Here is an 18,213-nt window from a genome sequence, read left to right on the forward strand (position 1 = left end):
TGAAGTCACTTTGTCACTTCCTAACAGAAACGGGAAGAGCTCGTTACCAATTAAACAATCCACCTCGCCGGGCGTGTGGTAATTATAGTCAGCCATTGGTAAGTCACTAAAGTGAGTTAATTTAGAAATATCTAACTCATAGTTGGGTAGGTGGTCGGTGATCGAGTCAATAACACGCGCAACTATATCATACGAACACATAGGATCGAAACGGGAATGGAATTTCAGAGTAGTGACTCCGTATGATACACTTTCGGTCTGACCGATACCTTTAATCGAGGAGGAAGCGGGAGTTATTTTTAAATTTAATCGATCACAGCAAGATTTTGTGATGAAGTGGCTCATAGATCCACAATCTAAAAATAGACGTAAATTATGTCGCTTATTCTTATTAAAAACATAAACGGAAGCAGTAGGTAAAACAACGGTATTACCTAGCTCATTACAACGAGACGAAGTAACAACCGACAGCGCAACATTATTTAAATTTGCGCGCGTATTCGAGTCTGCGTGTACTTGCTGCATAGAATTCGACTGTGTGAGCGTATCGGCAACAGGGGCTGAATACGGTGCGTGCGAGTGAGACGGATAGCTCACTGACGTCGCCTTGTGACTAGACGGTGTGATAGCACTTTGAGTATCATGCATGTGCAACAAAGAATGATGTCTTTGCTGACAAATATTACAGTTACGTTGAGAACGACAGACTGCAATATTATGAAATCTGAGGCAATTAATACAAAAATTGTACTTAGTGACTAAATTATTTCTGGAAACTGGAGTCTGATTCAAGAAATATTGACACTTATACAATGCGTGTGAAGGTTGAGAATTGCATATCAAACAATTGTAAGATAGTGAGTTTTTAGAATTAGAATTACGTATGTCTGTTTTGGTATTTATCTGATCGGTGTTAGCGAAATAATTATGCGTTGGTTTATTTTTGTTAGTATTTTTATTAGCGTTCGAGGGTAGCGTTTTGTTCATAGTATAGGCAGACGAACGAAGCGTTTGTATCTTGTTTTGATGATTGACAAATTGCGTTATTTGAGAAAAAGTAGGTATCTCAACACATGAATGCATTTGCTCAAATAACCTTACTGTTTCTTTGTCAAGTTTATTGAGTGCTATATGCGTAAAAATATAATCGGAGAAGTTATCGATTTTTAATCTGCGTAACGCAGATTCGGCCGAGCAAAATTGCTCCAAGAATGTATCAAGCGATTGGCCAGTCTTAAAATTAATCATTTGGTCAATATAAAATGACGCTTGGACTCTGATATCTTGGTATTTCTTCAAAAGCGCGTTCCAAATAATCAAATAATTGTCTGACGTGGGAGGTATACCGGAACATACTGTTAGGGCTTTACCTGTTAGTTTGCCTACCAGATACTGAACCTTCTCCGCATCCGTCAAGCGGGGATTTTCGTGAATTAAACTCTTAAAGTTTTCATAAAAGAGTGACCATTTTGTGGGGGTACCATCAAATGATATTAAATTAAGCGGGGGTAATTTCTTATTCAACAATTCAAACTTTTGATCGCACCTGGAAATCTTACAGTTGTATTTATTTTCGCAAGCTTTAATATGACAATAAAGTTGGTCAAAAGATTTCATACTGGAGTAATCCGGTTTTGATTTTGGATCAAAAGAGATTTGAGCTATGGCTAAATCATCGAGCGTTTGCATAAAATCAGTCCTAGTTTTTTCAAGCGATTGTATCATTATCAAGAACTGCTCTTTGTTTGTTTCATCGGAAATATCTTTACTAAGTGTATATGCGTCTTGAATAATAGCAAAAAGATGTTCCTTTTTTGCTGTTAATCGAACAATTTCGGGAGAATATGCACATTCAGACTTTTGTTTCGACATTTTAAATTGAAAATATGTAGAAAATTACTTTAATGAACTAGAAAATAAATTTATAAAATAAATCGGTGAAAATAAATATGGCGGCGATGTCGATAAATAATTTGACGCAAATTCGTAACAAAAAATATCAAATTATCTCGAAAAATACAATTGAACGAATATTTGTTATGCGTAATATATATTCTATTGTGAATATATAAGATAATAAATTATTATATTTAAGAGAAACATATGAGTTTATGAGTGTTTAAGCGAATGAAAGTGTAGCGTAATGTAGGTAGTTAAGTATGTAGTAATGAGATGCGTTGCGTGGTGCGTTGGAATTAAGTAAAATATACGATATTAATAGCGTGTGAGAAGTATTGCGTTGAAGAAGAGTAATGTGAGGATAGCAGATAGGGATACGGCTCGTGAGGAACACTTGGTGTCGCGGAAGGATATGGACAAGGAGTACCTTTGATCCGTAACTCGAGCTCTCGTCCAGCGCCGGTATCTTCCACGATCCAAAGGGTAGTTTTTGGGAAACACAAATCACTGCACTTCACAAACTAACCCCGGGGTGCGTAATTAATAAAGTTTTAGCGTCTTTGATGAATTTTGCGAATATTCACAACCGATGCAGAGAGCGATGCAGATGCGCGCGGAGACGAATTAGAACGTTTTCTTTTTAAATTATTTTGACATTTGTGAAAGGAGTGAGAGTGGGACAGGAATAGGATTGAGTGCGTGCGTGAAAGAGTGCGTGTATGTAGTGTTGCGTTTATAAAAAATATATTAAAAAATAAATAATTGGCGAAGACAATAACAAAATTTGAAAAATTTATAAATACATAATAAAATAGGAAATATAAGACCCCTGTCCACCCACACAGGGTCCCTCCTGATGGAGTTTCCATGAGCAGGTGGTGTTTTAGCACGGTAAGAGTCCGGCACTACCTGGGTCCTCCTTCCCAGGCTGTCCATGATGGATTTCACCACCTGCTCATGTAAATAAAATAAAAAAAAAAAAAAAAAAAAAAAAACCTAACCTAACCGCCACAGCAAGCGCTACTGCACAGAGCCGGCGGACCTCTGCAGCCACTGTGGAGGGCCACACCTGAAATCAGAATGCGCAGATTGGAAAACATCCATACCGCCGAAATGCAGAAACTGCGAAAGAGCTAGCTTCAAGGATAGAGAGCACAATGCCTTCGACAGGAATTGCCAGGTTATGAAGAAGTGGGACGCCATAGCCAGGTCGTCTGTGGCCTACTGCTAAGGGCGGCCAGGAGAGGAAACTTCCCTACAGGTTTGCGCAAGCGAACCTGCAGAGGAAAAGATTGGCGACAGACGAGCTCCGAATCGAGGCAAACAGGCGGAAATTAGCGGTGGCGCTAGTCCAGGAGCCCTATGTGGGCAGGGAAAATTATATGAAGAGCCATAGCGGGATGCGAGTCTTCCAGGCGGACGCTGAAGAAAGCAGGACTGTCAAGGCAGCAGTAGCGGTTTTTGACGCCGGTATGACCGTGGTTCAATACCCACCCCTAACCACGTGTAACGTGGCAGTGGTGGAGATACAGACCGAAGCCTGGAAAATCGCACTTGTCTCTATATACATTGAACCGGACAAGCCCACCGAGCCACACCTGGAGCACCTGAAAAAGATAATCGAGGTGTTGAAGCCAAAGCTCGTTATAGTGGGGGGCGACTTCAATGCGAAGAGCCCATGGTGGGGAAGCCAGGAAGTGGACCATAGAGGTGAGGAGGTGGCCAGCGCGCTCCATGAGATGGGCCTTCACATACTCAACAATGGTGATGTGCCAACTTTCGACACCATCAGGTGTGGCACAAGACTCAGGAGTTTCGTCGACATTACGGCTTGCTCGACCGGAGTGCTGGGATTGACCGAGGATTGGAGAGTGGCGGAAGACCTGGTTAGCTCGGACCACAACGGCATTATCTTTGAGGTAAACTTGAAAAAATCTAGAGGTATAATTATTAAACGAACCACGCGAAAATACAACACAAGGAAGGCTGATTGGAATAAATTTACCGATGAAATAAAAATGTTAAAACAGAAAAACAACTTAACCAAAGAGAGAATAACAAAAATAAAAAATATAGAAGAGATGGAAATAGTAATAGACAAAATAAATAACATAATAACAGAAGCATGCAACCAGTCCATCCCGAAGAAAAAGAAAAACGAAAAACTCACCGTACCGTGGTGGACTAAGGAACTCGCTGAGAGGAAGACCGTTGTGGCAAGGCTAAGACGCCGAATTCGGAACGCGGCACCAGTCCGGAGAGCGGCCGTGGTTGACGAATACCTGAAAGAGAAAGAAAGATATGAGAGTGAGGTAGTGAGGGCCCAGACTCAAAGCTGGAAATAATTCTGCACCAGGCAGGAGAGGGAGGGGGTCTGGGACGGAATTTATAGGGTCATGAAGAGAACCTCCAAAAGGGAAGAAGACGGCCCACTGGAGAGGGAAGGAAAAACCCTGGATATGGGCGAATCCGTAAAATTTCTCGCGGAGACATTTTATCCAGAGGACAGACAAGACAGTGACAGCCAGTACCAAAGAGAAGTGAGGGAAAAAGTTCACACAGGCAGAGCTAGAGGCTGCTGCTGGATCTTTTAACCCTAAAAAAGCTCCAGGAGAGGACGGTTTTACAGCAGACATTTGCTTCAGGTTCATCCAGGAAGATCCAAATACATACCTAGAACTACTGAGCAGATGTCTTGCTCTACAATGCTTCCCGAAGCAATGGAAGAAGGCCGCTGTAATTGTGCTTAAAAAACCAGGAAAAGATAGTTACAAAGCACCTAAATCATTCAGACCAATAGGACTCCTACCCATCCTTGGCAAGATATATGAGAAGATGCTGGTAGCACGGATGAAACACAGTCTCCTGCCGAGGATGAGTCCAAACCAATATGGCTTTATGCCCCAACGGAGTACCGAGGACTCCCTCTATGCTCTCATGCAACACATTAAGAGGAAATTAAACCAAAAGAGAATAGTGACTATGGTTTCATTGGACATAGAGGGAGCCTTCGATAATGCCTGGTGGCCGGCCATAAGACTCAGACTGGCGGAGGAGGTGTGCCCAGATAATATAAGAGGAGTGATAGACCACTACCTTCACCACAGGAGGGTCTGCATAAAATATGGAGGGGCAGAGAGTGAGACAAGCACGACTAAGGGTTGTGTGCAGGGATCCATCGCTGGCCCAATCCTTTGGAATCTGCTGTTGGACCCGCTGCTAAAAACCCTGTCCGAAATGAAGGTCCACTGTCAGGCGTTTGCCGATGACGTAGTGCTGGTATTCGATGGAGCCACAGCCTTAGACATTGAAATGGAAGCAAACGGTATACTCGACCATGTTGAGGCGTGGGGCGCTCGAAATAAGCTCAAATTTGCTGCTCACAAAACCAACGCTATGGTAATTACGCGCAAGCTTAAATACGATGTTCCGCGCCTCAGCATGGGCGGGGCTGCAGTTCAGCCAGTAAGCCAGATAAAGTTGCTGGGGGTTACCATCGACTCCAAATTAACGTTTAACGCGCACGTGGCAAGCGTCTGCAAAAAAGCCACATCCATATACAAGCAACTGGCAAAGGCGGCCAAAATAAATTGGGGTTTAAGCCCCGAGATTGTGCGGGTGATCTACAACGCCGCCGTGGAACCGGTCGTGTTGTATGCCGCGAGCGTATGGGGTGCCGCAGCGGAGAAAATCGGTGTCCGCAAACAGCTGAACGCTGTGCAGCGCGGCTTCGCCCAAAAAATATGCAGAGCTTATCGCACGGTCTCCCTGAACTCAGCACTGGTATTGGCCGGTCTGCTCCCCCTCGATCTTCGTATACGCGAAGCTGCTTCGCTGTACGAGATCAAGAGGGGTGCGCGGTTGCCGGAGTTGGGGGACTGGGAGATCGAGCGAATGGCATCTGCCCTTGACGCTCCTCATCCGGCCGAGCGTATCGACTTGGGTTTTACCGGCCTGGCAGACCGACAGCAGGTGGAGGCTAACATAAATTTTGATGTAAGAATCTACACGGACGGCAGCAGGATTGACGGGGGGGTCGGCGCAGCGATCTCCATATGGAGAGGCGAGGCGGAGACCAGGTCCGTCAAGTTTTGCCTGTCGTCGTATTGTACGGTCTATCAGGCCGAGCTCTTGGCGATATGTGAGGCCACGAGGAGAGCCATTAAGTATAATGCAAGTACCTTTGGAGTCTACAGCGACTCCATGGCAGCGTTACAAACGGTAACAAGCCCCGTTTCCCTTCATCCTTTAGCAGTAGAAACAAGGGAGAACCTGAAGATAATCACCCGCCAGAATAAGTCGTTAAAGCTTTTCTGGATCAAGGCACACGCGGGGCTGGAGGGAAACGAGAGGGCCGATCAGCTGGCCAAGGAAGCCGCTGTAAACACCAAAAGGAAAGCAGATTACGACCTCTGTCCCGTCTCATATGTCAAGGGAATACTCCGTAGGAGGTCTCTTGGCGTATGGGATGACAGATACAGCATGGGCGAGACCGCTGGTACAACAAAGATCTTCTTCCCTGTGGCATCCGGCGCATACAAAGTGGTGCGGCAGATGGACCTGAATGGTCAAATAACGCAAGTCCTGACCGGACACGGCGGATTTGCGGAGTACCTGCACAAATTTAAATGCAGAGAAAGCCCAGCATGTGAGTGCGACCCAGAGATTAACGAGACTGTCCCCCACCTACTAACAGAATGCCCCGTCTTTGGTCGTCAACGAACAGACTTAGAACATAGGTTAGGATGCAAAATTAGCATACAAAACTTATCAGAGATAATGAGAAACAAGAAAAGGGAAACCTTCTTACAATTTAGTAGATATATAGTAACAGTAGTCAATAAGAAAAATAGCGATAAAACCGTGATGTCCGCTGTATAGAATAGGCGTGTAGACAAATTTTGAAATTGACTTTTATTCGCTAGATATATATGTAATAATAGCGAAAAATATAATATTTCAGTACAGAATTCCGTTATAAATAATATTTTCGTCTTTTTTTGTGCCGTACTCCGAGTGAGCGCCAAAACGCTCCAAGTGTCATGGCCGATGCTTATGACGTCACGCCTCAGTTAGCAAGCAACAGCTGAGCGTACGAACTATAGTGATCTGAGAAAAAATATCTGTTTTGTGATTCAAATATGAATGATAAAGTTTATAAGTGGTGTGCAGTTCCTTTGTGCAAAAACACATCAAAATCCACACCGGATAAATTGTTTGTGTATGTACCAAACAAGAAAAAACTGAGATATATGTGGCTCCGGCTTGCACGTCGAGACCCAACCAAAGTAGTCACCAAATCTTCAATTTATTTCTGTGAGGACCACTTTGACGTAAGTATAAATTAATCATTAGATACATGCATAAATAGTTACCTATATCCTAATGTATCAAATAAGAGAAGGAAATTGTTTATTTCAATCGTACAAGACGCTCTTGTTGTCAATTTTAAAAGGCAATTTATTTTCCTTCCAGATGCCAAATGACATGGAAAATTATATGCAATATAGAATAATGGGTTATGTTTCGCAAGTTAGGATGAAACCTGGTTGTATGCCCAGTAAATTCGAATGTCAACCTAGTAGGAAGCGATCGAATACAGAAGAACGACCCTATATACTCAAAAAACAAAAAAGCAATAATGTTGCAGAACATGTTGATGAAATTGAAACTGGAAGTTCAGGTATGTACCTACCCATCATCTGGTTATGTAGTTTGTCTTATTTAATAGGTACCTACTTTATGTTATTATGACTAGGATAACAATAACATACATATTACCTTTATACCTAATTTATTTGGATGATTCTTAACTTTTATTTTCATGATATTTATTAAGTTTATTGCTTCAATAAAATACTATAACATAACAATAAGTAAGGTTTATTACATTAAAACATGTGCCACAACTTGGCTATCATGCTAAGGAAATGGTTTTAAATTAATTCAAAATTACATAAAATTTATTACAATCTCTTATAGCATTATTAAATCATTTCATTAATTGTTTACAGGTCAACATAATTTGGAAGAGCTGGAACAAATCACAGAAAAACCAAAAATGATAAATAAATCTATTCAAGTGCACTTAACAAGACCATTCAGAAGTAAAGCTTTGCAAACACAATGCCAATCAGTTACAAAGATGACATCTCCGCTGAAGCCACACCTGATTTCTGCTGCTACATCTCCATTTAAAATCAAACACTTTGCTAAAAATAATCCATCTAGCCACAATGTAAATGTAATGAGAAGAATATTTAAAAAAGAAGAACGGTCTGATAGTGATACTTCTTATACACCCTCTGTTGCTCATCCAGGTTCATCGCCATCAACAAAATCTTTTGAAATGGAATCGGCTTCTGATTGCAGTGAACTTTTAGAAGAAGACAAAAAACAGGAAACTATAAAAATTTTGGAATCTACATTGAAGAAAATCATGAACAATCCACGTTTTTACATTGGAATTCCGAAAAATTGTTACCACTTACTAAATATTATTGAAAAACAAACAAGTATCCCAATTAATCATATTTTACTGTGTCTAAAAAAAATTAGATTGAATAATTCATTCCGTGAACTTGCTGATGAGTTTGCCATGGATGCTACTTATGCTAGCAGAATATTCTCTAAAAATATACCGATATTAGCTAGTGTGATTCGCCCATTCATTGTTACATTAGATATTGAATTAATTAAAAAGAATTTACCTATGGCCTTCAGGCACTGATTTCATAAAGTAAGCTGTATAATAGACTGTTTAGAGATTGAGATACAAAAGCCATCGAAGGCAGTGAATCAAGCTTTGACATGGTCTGATTATAAAAAGGCTAACACTATAAAATATCTTGTTTCTTGTACTCCCAATGGCCTGGTCAATTTTATTTCCCCTGGTTATGGAGGACGTATAACAGATACATGCCTGGTTGAAACCTGTGACTTTGTAAAGTGTTTACAACAGGGTATGTGTGTCATGGCTGACCGGGGGTTCAAACATGTGGAAGTCTACTTACGCCAGAGGGGGATGGTATTAGTTAGACCACCAAGTGTTCAGTCTGGTACTAAATTTTCTAAGGCTGAAGCTAAGGAAACTAAGCAAATTGCAAGCCTTCGGATTCATATTGAGCGGGTCATCAGACGTTTACGGGAGTACAGTATGTTAAAACCTCATGCTTGTCTTAATTTAGGCTTAGTGAAAGTACTTGATGATGTAATAACTATAGCTTGCGGTTTAATTAACTTACAAGATTCGCTCATAAAATAATTGAGAATAAATAAATAATAACAAGAAATTTCAGTAATTTTATTTATTATTCAATACTTCTGTACAATAAAGGATACACATAGGTTTCCCAAAATGTAACTAAACTTTTAATATTTTCTAATATAAAGTCTTCGTTGAATGTAACACATACAATTTCAACATTAGAATTTGTTGAAAAGTTAGGATCCGCTACACAAAAATAACACTTTTTAAGTCCTGTCAAATACATTTGCACTTGTATCTGCATGTAGCATTTTTTTGTTGGTTGTCCGTTTTTTATATACTTGACAAAGGTTTGTTCGGTCATGGGACACTTAATTTCAACAATACAGTCTTCACATACACCATCTGGCGAACCAGCTAACATTGGATAGGTTTGGGATATGAAGAGTCCACAACTGTTTATTATTTTCTTAAGTTTTCTGCTCACTGAATCTCGCACTTTATTTTCCAAGTCTCTCCCTCGCTTCATGGCAGCCGTGTCTGGGATTTTTCCCCCCATAATAAGAGAAATTAGGGCTCCGTCACTTGTCTGGCAATGGCTGACATCATAAGCCCTAGAGGCTGTAATCCGGCCATATCTTAATTCATACCAAAGGCTATTTGCATGCTGATCTCTGGTCTTCTTTTCAATTTCAATTAGGATATTGTTATTTATATTAATTTGTTGTAAAAATGTGTTGCAACATTTTTCCTTAAACTGTAGTACAAGGTGATGCATGGAAACACTAAGTAGCTCATCACAAGTATAACCTGCTTGAAACTTCAACAGCTCACATCTTTCAAGATTTTTCTTTTGGCTTTCTTCTAAAAAAATTTGTAAAACTGTGGAATTTGATGGTATGATGGAACTACCATTACTATTAGCCAAGTTCTTTACTGTAATATACTTGATAGCTGTGCCTACTCTGGATAGTTTGGATTTTTTCCAATAACACTGCACTTCTGTACATGATGGCTCCTCACTCCTACGATGAACCCACATAAGTAAAGCAATGGCATGTTTGCAGCCTCCTTGAGCAGCTACACAATCATGGCATTGCACTGATATAACTTTTTCTTCATCCTTATCAACAATCAATGTAACTGAATACAGCTTAGCATGAACTTTGTGTTCTGGGCAAATTTTACATTTCACAGTGCAAATATTTCTGTCATTCTGTACTTGAACATAACTGATTGCATCATCCCCATATGATGGCCGTGAAGACCTGAAATAAATAAAAAATATTAGTATAATAATAAGTAAACAAAGAATAAATACGTTCAATTTATTTGCGTAGATGTGATATAGTTTCATATTTAATACAGTAAATGCTTGCAGATTAAGGCGACACATATTTCTAAGTTGTAAAAACAGTAAGAGAACGTTATTTGTAATATGTATATAAGAAGCTAACCTCAAAATTAACATATGACAATCTGACAATGTTAGATAATGAGACTTGCGTAAGTTAAACTAAATTATACCTAGAATTAAAGATAAAAATAATGTACTTACAAGGAAGCTTTCACATTTCGGAATTCAGAGGAACAAAAGTCTTTATTTGAAGCGAGAAAATCTCCCAACATTAACAAATCAACTCTGGGCAAATTGGAGCTATTTGCTTTGATGAAACCTGGTTCCATGGTGTATTATTACTGCAGCTACTATTTTAAATCACAAAATAACTACGATTAATTAATTTAAATGAACAAAAACAACAGATTCTAATAAAATGTACGAAAACAGCAAGAGAACGTATAGAACTTCGCGAACTTTGGCGGTTGTTGACTGAGGCGTGACGTAATGCGCTCTGATTGGTGTTTCAATCAACATGGCTGATTGCTGATTATTGAAGAATTATTTTATTGAAAATAATATTAATCCTATGGAAATATTAGAAACAGAGTTAATTTTATGAACTTACATTACATAATGTATCACCTAATAACAGTTAATCCTTGGTTCTTAATTACTGTCTACAGGCCTATTGTATTGTATTCCAATATAGGAGTATACGGCGAAACACCACAGGCATATATAAGATGTAATAAATAAGGAATAAAAAATGTAAGTATAAGAAAAATTGTTAGCTAAGAAAATGTAAGTAAGAAAATGTGCAACTGTTATAAATAAAAGAAATTGTCGATGTTTTCTTGTGTCCTTATAATTTTCTTGTCTAAACGGTAGATTCTGTATTTTATATTTTGTTAGCACTCAAATAAATAATATAACTGCTACAAGTGGCTGCCCAACGTTGTGCGAGTAAAGTTAACCCGTGAAACCTAAGTCTTCGTACCTACACCTACGTTTCGCGTGTGCTCTCCATCATCATGCCACGTACACGCAGGGAGGAAGCAGCGCAAGCTACTGACGAAGTCGCCCCGGACTTCGATGATGCAATGGGTGCCGACGCCGCAGTTTTTTCGTCGGGACAACTCGCCGCCATGGTGGCGGCCATCCAGAGGTCCCAAACTGAAGCCTTCGAGCGCCTGCTGGAGAGAGTAATTCGCCAGCCGCCATCCCCAACTCCCGCGTCTACACCAGCATTCGCCGCCGGCAGCGGCACTTTTACGCATTGCACCGCCAGATTCAGCGGTGACGCCGGCGACTCCGTGGAAGCATTCATTGACGGCATTCAAAGTTACAAGGACTGCGCTAACGTGTTCGAGGAAAACGCCCTCAGGGGGCTCTCAATGGTGCTCACTCACAACGCGGCAGTATGGTACCAAGGGATCAAAAAAGAAATCACAACATGGGACGGGGTCATTGAACTCCTACAAATACTTACGGCGATAAACGACCTCCACACCGCATCTACAGAGAGCTGTTCGACCAGAAACAAGGCGACCAGAATACCGACGTGTTTGTCGCGAGATGCCGTGCACTACTTGCAAAGATTCCCGTCGGCGATATTTCCGAAAGAGCGCAAGTCGATATGGTTTATGGCTTACTCGATACAAGAATACGTAAGTAAACGCTTACGAAGAGAAGAGTTCGAAAATTTCTCCGGCATGCTTCGTCTCGCCCGGTCTATTGAAATCGAGGAGGAGGTGGGGACGCAGACCCATCAGCAGTCCGGTCCGCCGCTAAGAGGACGACCGAGACCGACGGCGTACGACGGCCGCCGCGCCAGCAGCACGGCTAGGGCCCCGACGGGGTCGAGCGCCCATGCCGGCGCGACGCCGACACCAGCCGCGAGCGCAGCGTCGTCATCGCGACATTCCGTGGATGTCACCGCCGATTCCAATCAACGATCGAACAAGAAACTGCGTTGCGTTTATTGTAAAAAATACGGTCACGTACGGGAAGAATGTAAAAAGTTACAAAAGTGCGGTGATAGTGATAACAGTGATAAATCGTCGGGTTCGCTTATTTGTTACGGTTGCGGTGCGAGAGGGTTCATGCGCTCTCAATGTCCTACGTGTAACAGTAATGTATCATTCGCATCTCTCACATTCAACGATTCATCGGGTTCGGTAAGTGATCAAATTACTACTTTCTCTACTCCAAGTCATAACATCAAACCTATCAATAGTAGTTTTTTCGATGTCAATTCTCGCGAGATGTCACCTAGTAGTAGTTATAGATCGTCATACCTACAGTCGCAACAGCTGTGCGACCAAGCTTTTGTTACTAATAATTTTAATTTACGATTACATCTTAAAACCTCCGATTGCAATTCAGGTTATTGTAATGAGACACGTTCGGATGTGACAAGTGATAAACAATTGATAAATGATACATTTAGTACAGTAACTGTTATAGAACCTAACATTAATCAATTACCTAGTAGGGTAAATCTGCCTGTTTTGGATCTTAATCTTAAACAACCACCTAATAGGTTGAATACACCTGCTATCTTACCGGCTCATGGGTCTTGCTGCTTTAGCTTTAATCAATTCACACCTTCAGCTGTTTCTCACAGCACCGTGTCTACGGTGACAAACACTGGTTTTTTGGGTGATGCTATGCCTGCGGTTTCTCTCTCTGCGTCTGAAGTTTTACAGACGACTACTGCATGCTCTACGCAGCAAAGGTCTGTGCTATGTGTAACAATTCTTGGAATGCGAGGCATGGCTTTAGTTGATACCGCTGCAAAGTGCTCGGTTGCCGGACATAAGCTTTATAAAATTTTTAGAGATAAGGGGCTTACTTTTAGTTCCAAACAGGTGAACGTGAAGCTAGCTGACGGTGTTGTGCATCCTCATGAGGTCCTGGTGGCAACTGTAAACGTCACCATCACTGTAGATAGAAGTGTTCGAGTAGACTTCATGATTTTTCCTGATGCTGACAACAACGACACACTCCTGGGAATTGATTTCCTCAACGCTGCAGGTATGGTTATTGATTTTTCTGCTTCAACTTGGCGCTTCTCTGGGTGCACGCAGACCTACCTGCTTGAGTATGAAGGAAATCAGAAATCACCAAGCGACACTCAATCTACAACTCAATCACAGTGTCATCAATGACATTAAGGGCTGATGAAGGCTTATCGCTTACCCAGAATCAACGCCAGCAACTTACTGAATTACTCCAGCGCCATGAGGACATCTTCCAGCTAGGAGGAGAGGCTACCCGCTTCGCAGAGCATCATATTGACACAGGTGATCATGCACCAATTGCTGTACCACCATACCGCCTTACACCGGCTAAGCGGTCAATCATGGAGGCAGAAATCAATAAGATGTTGAAGGATGGAGTGATTGAGGAGTGCGAGTCGGCATGGGCTGCACCTGCCCTCCTCATCCCTAAGAAGGATGGTACATATAGATTCTGTGTTGACTACCAACGCCTTAATGCTATTACTAAAAGTGATACTTACCCCCTGCCAGTCATTGAGGATTTACTTCATTCTACTAAAAGGGAAGGTTACATGAGTACCCTCGACCTTCGATCTGGTTACTGGCAGGTCAGCGTTGCTCCAGCTGACAGAGACAAGACATCTTTCATTTCACCCATGGGAGTGTTCCGTTTCCTTCGTATGCCCTTTGGTTTAAAAAATGCCCCCGCAACCTTCCAAAGGCTGATGGACCGTTTCAGATCTGGAAGCACCTTAAAGGATGTCACCTTGCTGATCTATCTCGATGATCTGTTAATTTTGTCAGATGGACCGTTCCAAAAACATTTAGAAGACCTGGACGCCATCTTTAATCGTCTGCGCTTGTTTGGCCTACGAGCCAATAGAGAGAAATGTAATTTTGCTTGTGAACAAGTTAAGTATCTAGGTCATCTTATTACTCACAAAGGTATTTTGCCTGATGAGTCCAAGGTGCACGCTATTCAGGAGATGAAGGAACCGTCTAACCTGAAGCATCTGAAAAGCTTTTTACAAACTTGCTCCTGGTTCAGGAAGTTTGTACCCGGTTTCTCTGAAATTGCCCAACCACTTACCAAACTCACCAAGAAGAATGAGCCATGGGTTTGGGCTGATGACCAACGTAGTGCTTTCAACGAACTGAAGAAAAGGCTCATTACAGCTCCTGTACTTGTACAGGCGGACCACAGCAAACCTTTTATAATTCATACCGATGCTAGTAATTATGCATTAGGTGCTGTCCTGCTGCAAGGGGAAGGGAATGATGTTCACCCCATTGAATACTCTAGTCGTTTGCTAACATTCCACTCGAATGTAAGTATTCCACTACAGAGCGGGAAGCACTTGCTGTTGTATGGGCAGTAGAGAAGTATCGCCCATATATCGAAGGTCATCCAGTAATTTTGCGTAGCGACCATCAGCCACTTAGGTGGTTATTAACCTTGAAGTCTCCTAGTGGCAGGTTAACGCGTTGGGCCCTTAAATTACAAGCCTTCGATATACAATATGAATACACCCCTGGTAAATGCAATGTCGTTGCTGATACTCTTAGCCGCCCTATCTGTGATGAAACATCAAAAGAAGCATGTGGAGTCTGTTCAGTTATCATAGACTTACCTCGAAGAAGTGCTGCTGATCTTCGAACCGCCCAGCTGCAGGATCCTGAGGTAACCAAGATCATTAATGACATAGAGAACTTCACTGACCCAACGACTTCTTCTCGCTGGTTAGAACGCGGTTACTTAATGGAACAGGGTGTACTTTATCGTCACGCTCCAGAATCGGATTCTGAGGAGCCACAACTAGTAGTTCCAGCATCTATGCTTCAAGAGGTAATGAAAGAATTTCATGACGCCCCTACTGCTGGCCACCAAGGCGTGGATCGTACCATCAATCGCATCAGGCAGCGGTACTATTTCACAGGAATGCGTAAACACGTTACAGAATATTTAAAGAATTGCATAGAATGCCAACGTTACAAATTTTCAAACCAGAAGCCCGCTGGATTACTACAAACACCGATACTACACCAAAGAGGTGAAGTATTAGCCGTCGACCTTTTCGGTCCACTCCCTGAAGCTGAGAATGGCAAAAAGTGGGTATTCCTCATCGAGGATACTGCCACCCGCTGGGTAGAATTGTTCGCTCTCAAGGAGGCTACAGCTGAGGTTTGTGCAAAGTTAATGATAGAGGAGTTTTTCATGCGTTATGGGTTTCCCAGACGTGTCATCTCAGACAATGGGGTGCAATTTGTGTCTGCAGTAATGCAGCAATGTATGTTTTTATTTGGTATCAAGCAGAATTTGATACCCCTCTATCATCCCGAAGCCAACCCAGCTGAACGCAAGAACCGTGATCTGAAGGTTCAGCTAGCGATGTTGGTCAAGAATGAGCATCGCAGTTGGCCACAGTTCTTACCTCAGGTACGTTTTGCTCTTAATTCCGCTACTTGTGCCACCACAGGCATTACAGGCCCGCGTACATGATGTATGGCCGTGAAATGCGGACGCCCTTCGACGTCCAGCATGACTTGCGGGCTATATTGGCCAAGGAAGCCTTCGTACCTCAGGTAACGCCCTATCTTACAAAATTCGTCTATTCCTTAAAGGATATACGCGATCGGGTCGAAAAGCATCAAGATCAAAAGAAAGACCATGGTGATTCCTCTAGGAGACCATCTCCAGTTTTCAAAGTTGGGGATCAGGTACTGTTGACCATGCGTGCTCTTAGCAATGCAACCAAGGGTTTGACTAGAAAGTTCATGCCGCAGAGAGATGGGTCTTACACAATTAACAAGGTAATCAGTCCTACGTCCTATGAGCTGGTGGATAGTCAGGGTCAACATATAGGTCGTTATCACGCGTCAGATCTGACTTGTCTTATTCATAGTAGTGTCGAAAATGTAGAGCCCGTCCAACCTCGCCGTTTGCGAGGACGGCCACGTAAAGCTAAAAGATAGTCGCGCTTTCTGATGTTACCAACTCACTCTCGGGGCGATGTCGTGACTTGGAGGAGAAGGATGTAGCGCGCATCACTATTTTTATCAGACATACCCCAACCCTATTTTATGCTAAGGTTGGCGGCCTCGTCGGCCGCAGCCTATCACCATGCGTAGCGCCGCGTGCTTTGTCTATTTTCCTTTAAACGGTTGTCGTTCTGTCTCGAACGACCAATGGCAGAGCTTCCCGCCTTTTTTGTCAGCTGCATGCCCGCTCTCTCGCGCCGAAACTGGGAGTTCGACCGCCGTCCGCTCCGCCATGAGCGATGTTTTCTTGGGTCCTTATAATTTTCTTGTCTAAACGGTAGATTCTGTATTTTATATTTTGTTAGCACTCAAATAAATAATATAACTGCTACAAAGTATATATAAAATATAAATATTAATATATAATATATTATGTATGTAGGGTGTAGTTTTAATTCTGTTCCTGCACAACCTGCCGGCCGGATCTGATAACTGATACAGATACAAATTTTATTATAAGGTCTATGACACAAGCAGACAAAGAAAAATAAAGAAACTCAAACATGAAACAAAAAACATTATGTACACACCAAAAGACAAGTCTCGAGTGTATGGCGGGCTTTATAGCGATTGGATTCATTCCAAAGTATATGACGGTTACTTTAAAAAGAAAATTGACATTTGACAACTGACGCCTGTCATTAAGACAGGAAAACGACGGCTGTCAGATAAAAAAGAAAAACAAACAAAACTACCTACATCAGTCATCAGTAACTAAGAAAAAACTAGGAATTTACCCACTCGCACTTAATAAAATTGGACCAACCATCATCGAAACACAGAACCAATAAGCACCGCGTGAAAGCATACACAGGGAGATGAAAGTGAAAGAGGCCAACAGACTCAATTTGTATGCGGAGGTGGTGGCAACTTAGACTTGACCGCCTGTGTCTGCCATCGGGTCATATTCCTTTTATCGACTACAGCCGTGGTCGTTCTTTTTGGGGGTGGTCGCTTGTCTACTGCCGTCGACGAGCCCTGATCACTGCATATCTCCTCTCCTGGAAATCGCTTGATCAAAGCATTTAGCTCACCTTCGGTTGTGATCTTAACACGCTCACCAGTTGGGATCTTAATATTGATAACTCCATCGAGAGTCCAACAGTGCTTTATACCGAAATGTCGTCGAGCCGCTAAGAACACGCTTTGCCTTGTGTGTGTGAGAAATTCGGCAATACTAATTTTGGTACCCTTTAGTGCTGTTTTCTGGCTCCATATATCAGATTTGATCTTCTGAGAGCAGAGACTCACTAATACTGGACGAGCTCGGTCTGGCCTTCTAGTTCCAATACGGTGACAGATCTTTATTTGTGCGCTTGAATCTGTAAACTTAAATTTATCAGCAAGAAGATCACTCACTATTACCCCGATATTTTCATTGGGAACCTCAGTGACACCATTCAGCACCAGCACTTTCCGTCGTTTCATCTCCAAGGAGTCCACTCTGCAGCCTAAATCGTTTATTTGCTGTTGCAAATTTTGGAAGATGGAATAAACACACTCCTTGAAGTCCCGGAATTCCCGTTGCAACTGACCTATATCTGCTGATGGTGCTGCAGTAAGCCTCTTCTCAAACTCTGCCATGCGACAAGCTAATGAAGATTCCAGTTGCCTCTGCGTCTATTGGACTTGCTCCAGTTGCAAATTTCGCTGTGTGTCCATTTTGTTTGTGTAATAAAAGAAATTTATCCACAAGGCAGGTAGGTGCAGGTATTCCTTTTATT

General features: G+C 42.0%; 2 protein-coding genes and 1 non-coding gene across 3 annotated transcripts; 2 read left to right on the forward strand and 1 right to left on the reverse strand.

Moving 5' to 3' along the window:
- The first annotated feature begins 6,788 nt into the window (after positions 1-6,788).
- LOC106139093 (uncharacterized) lies at positions 6,789-9,963 on the forward strand. The gene is made up of 3 exons (XR_009657552.1): positions 6,789-7,232; positions 7,375-7,582; positions 7,914-9,963. It is a non-coding gene; the product is annotated as an uncharacterized LOC106139093 (transcript).
- On the reverse strand, positions 9,210-11,128 carry LOC132904253 (uncharacterized). The gene is made up of 2 exons (XM_060954180.1): positions 10,665-11,128; positions 9,210-10,374 (listed from the first exon to the last, which is right to left on the reverse strand). Exons 1-2 carry the CDS (start codon positions 10,790-10,792, stop codon positions 9,210-9,212), a joined length of 1,293 nt encoding a protein of 430 aa, XP_060810163.1. The 5' UTR covers positions 10,793-11,128.
- A 351-nt stretch (positions 11,129-11,479) lies between these two features.
- Positions 11,480-16,925, forward strand: LOC132904321 (uncharacterized). Its single transcript, XM_060954248.1, has 7 exons — positions 11,480-12,625; positions 13,319-13,484; positions 13,607-14,778; positions 15,459-15,632; positions 15,765-15,887; positions 16,073-16,261; positions 16,872-16,925. Exons 1-7 carry the CDS (start codon positions 11,480-11,482, stop codon positions 16,923-16,925), a joined length of 3,024 nt encoding a protein of 1,007 aa, XP_060810231.1.
- The last annotated feature ends 1,288 nt before the right edge of the window (positions 16,926-18,213 follow it).

The sequence above is a fragment of the Amyelois transitella genome, chromosome W, assembly GCF_032362555.1.
Source record: "Amyelois transitella isolate CPQ chromosome W, ilAmyTran1.1, whole genome shotgun sequence".
Taxonomy (NCBI): domain Eukaryota; kingdom Metazoa; phylum Arthropoda; class Insecta; order Lepidoptera; family Pyralidae; genus Amyelois; species Amyelois transitella.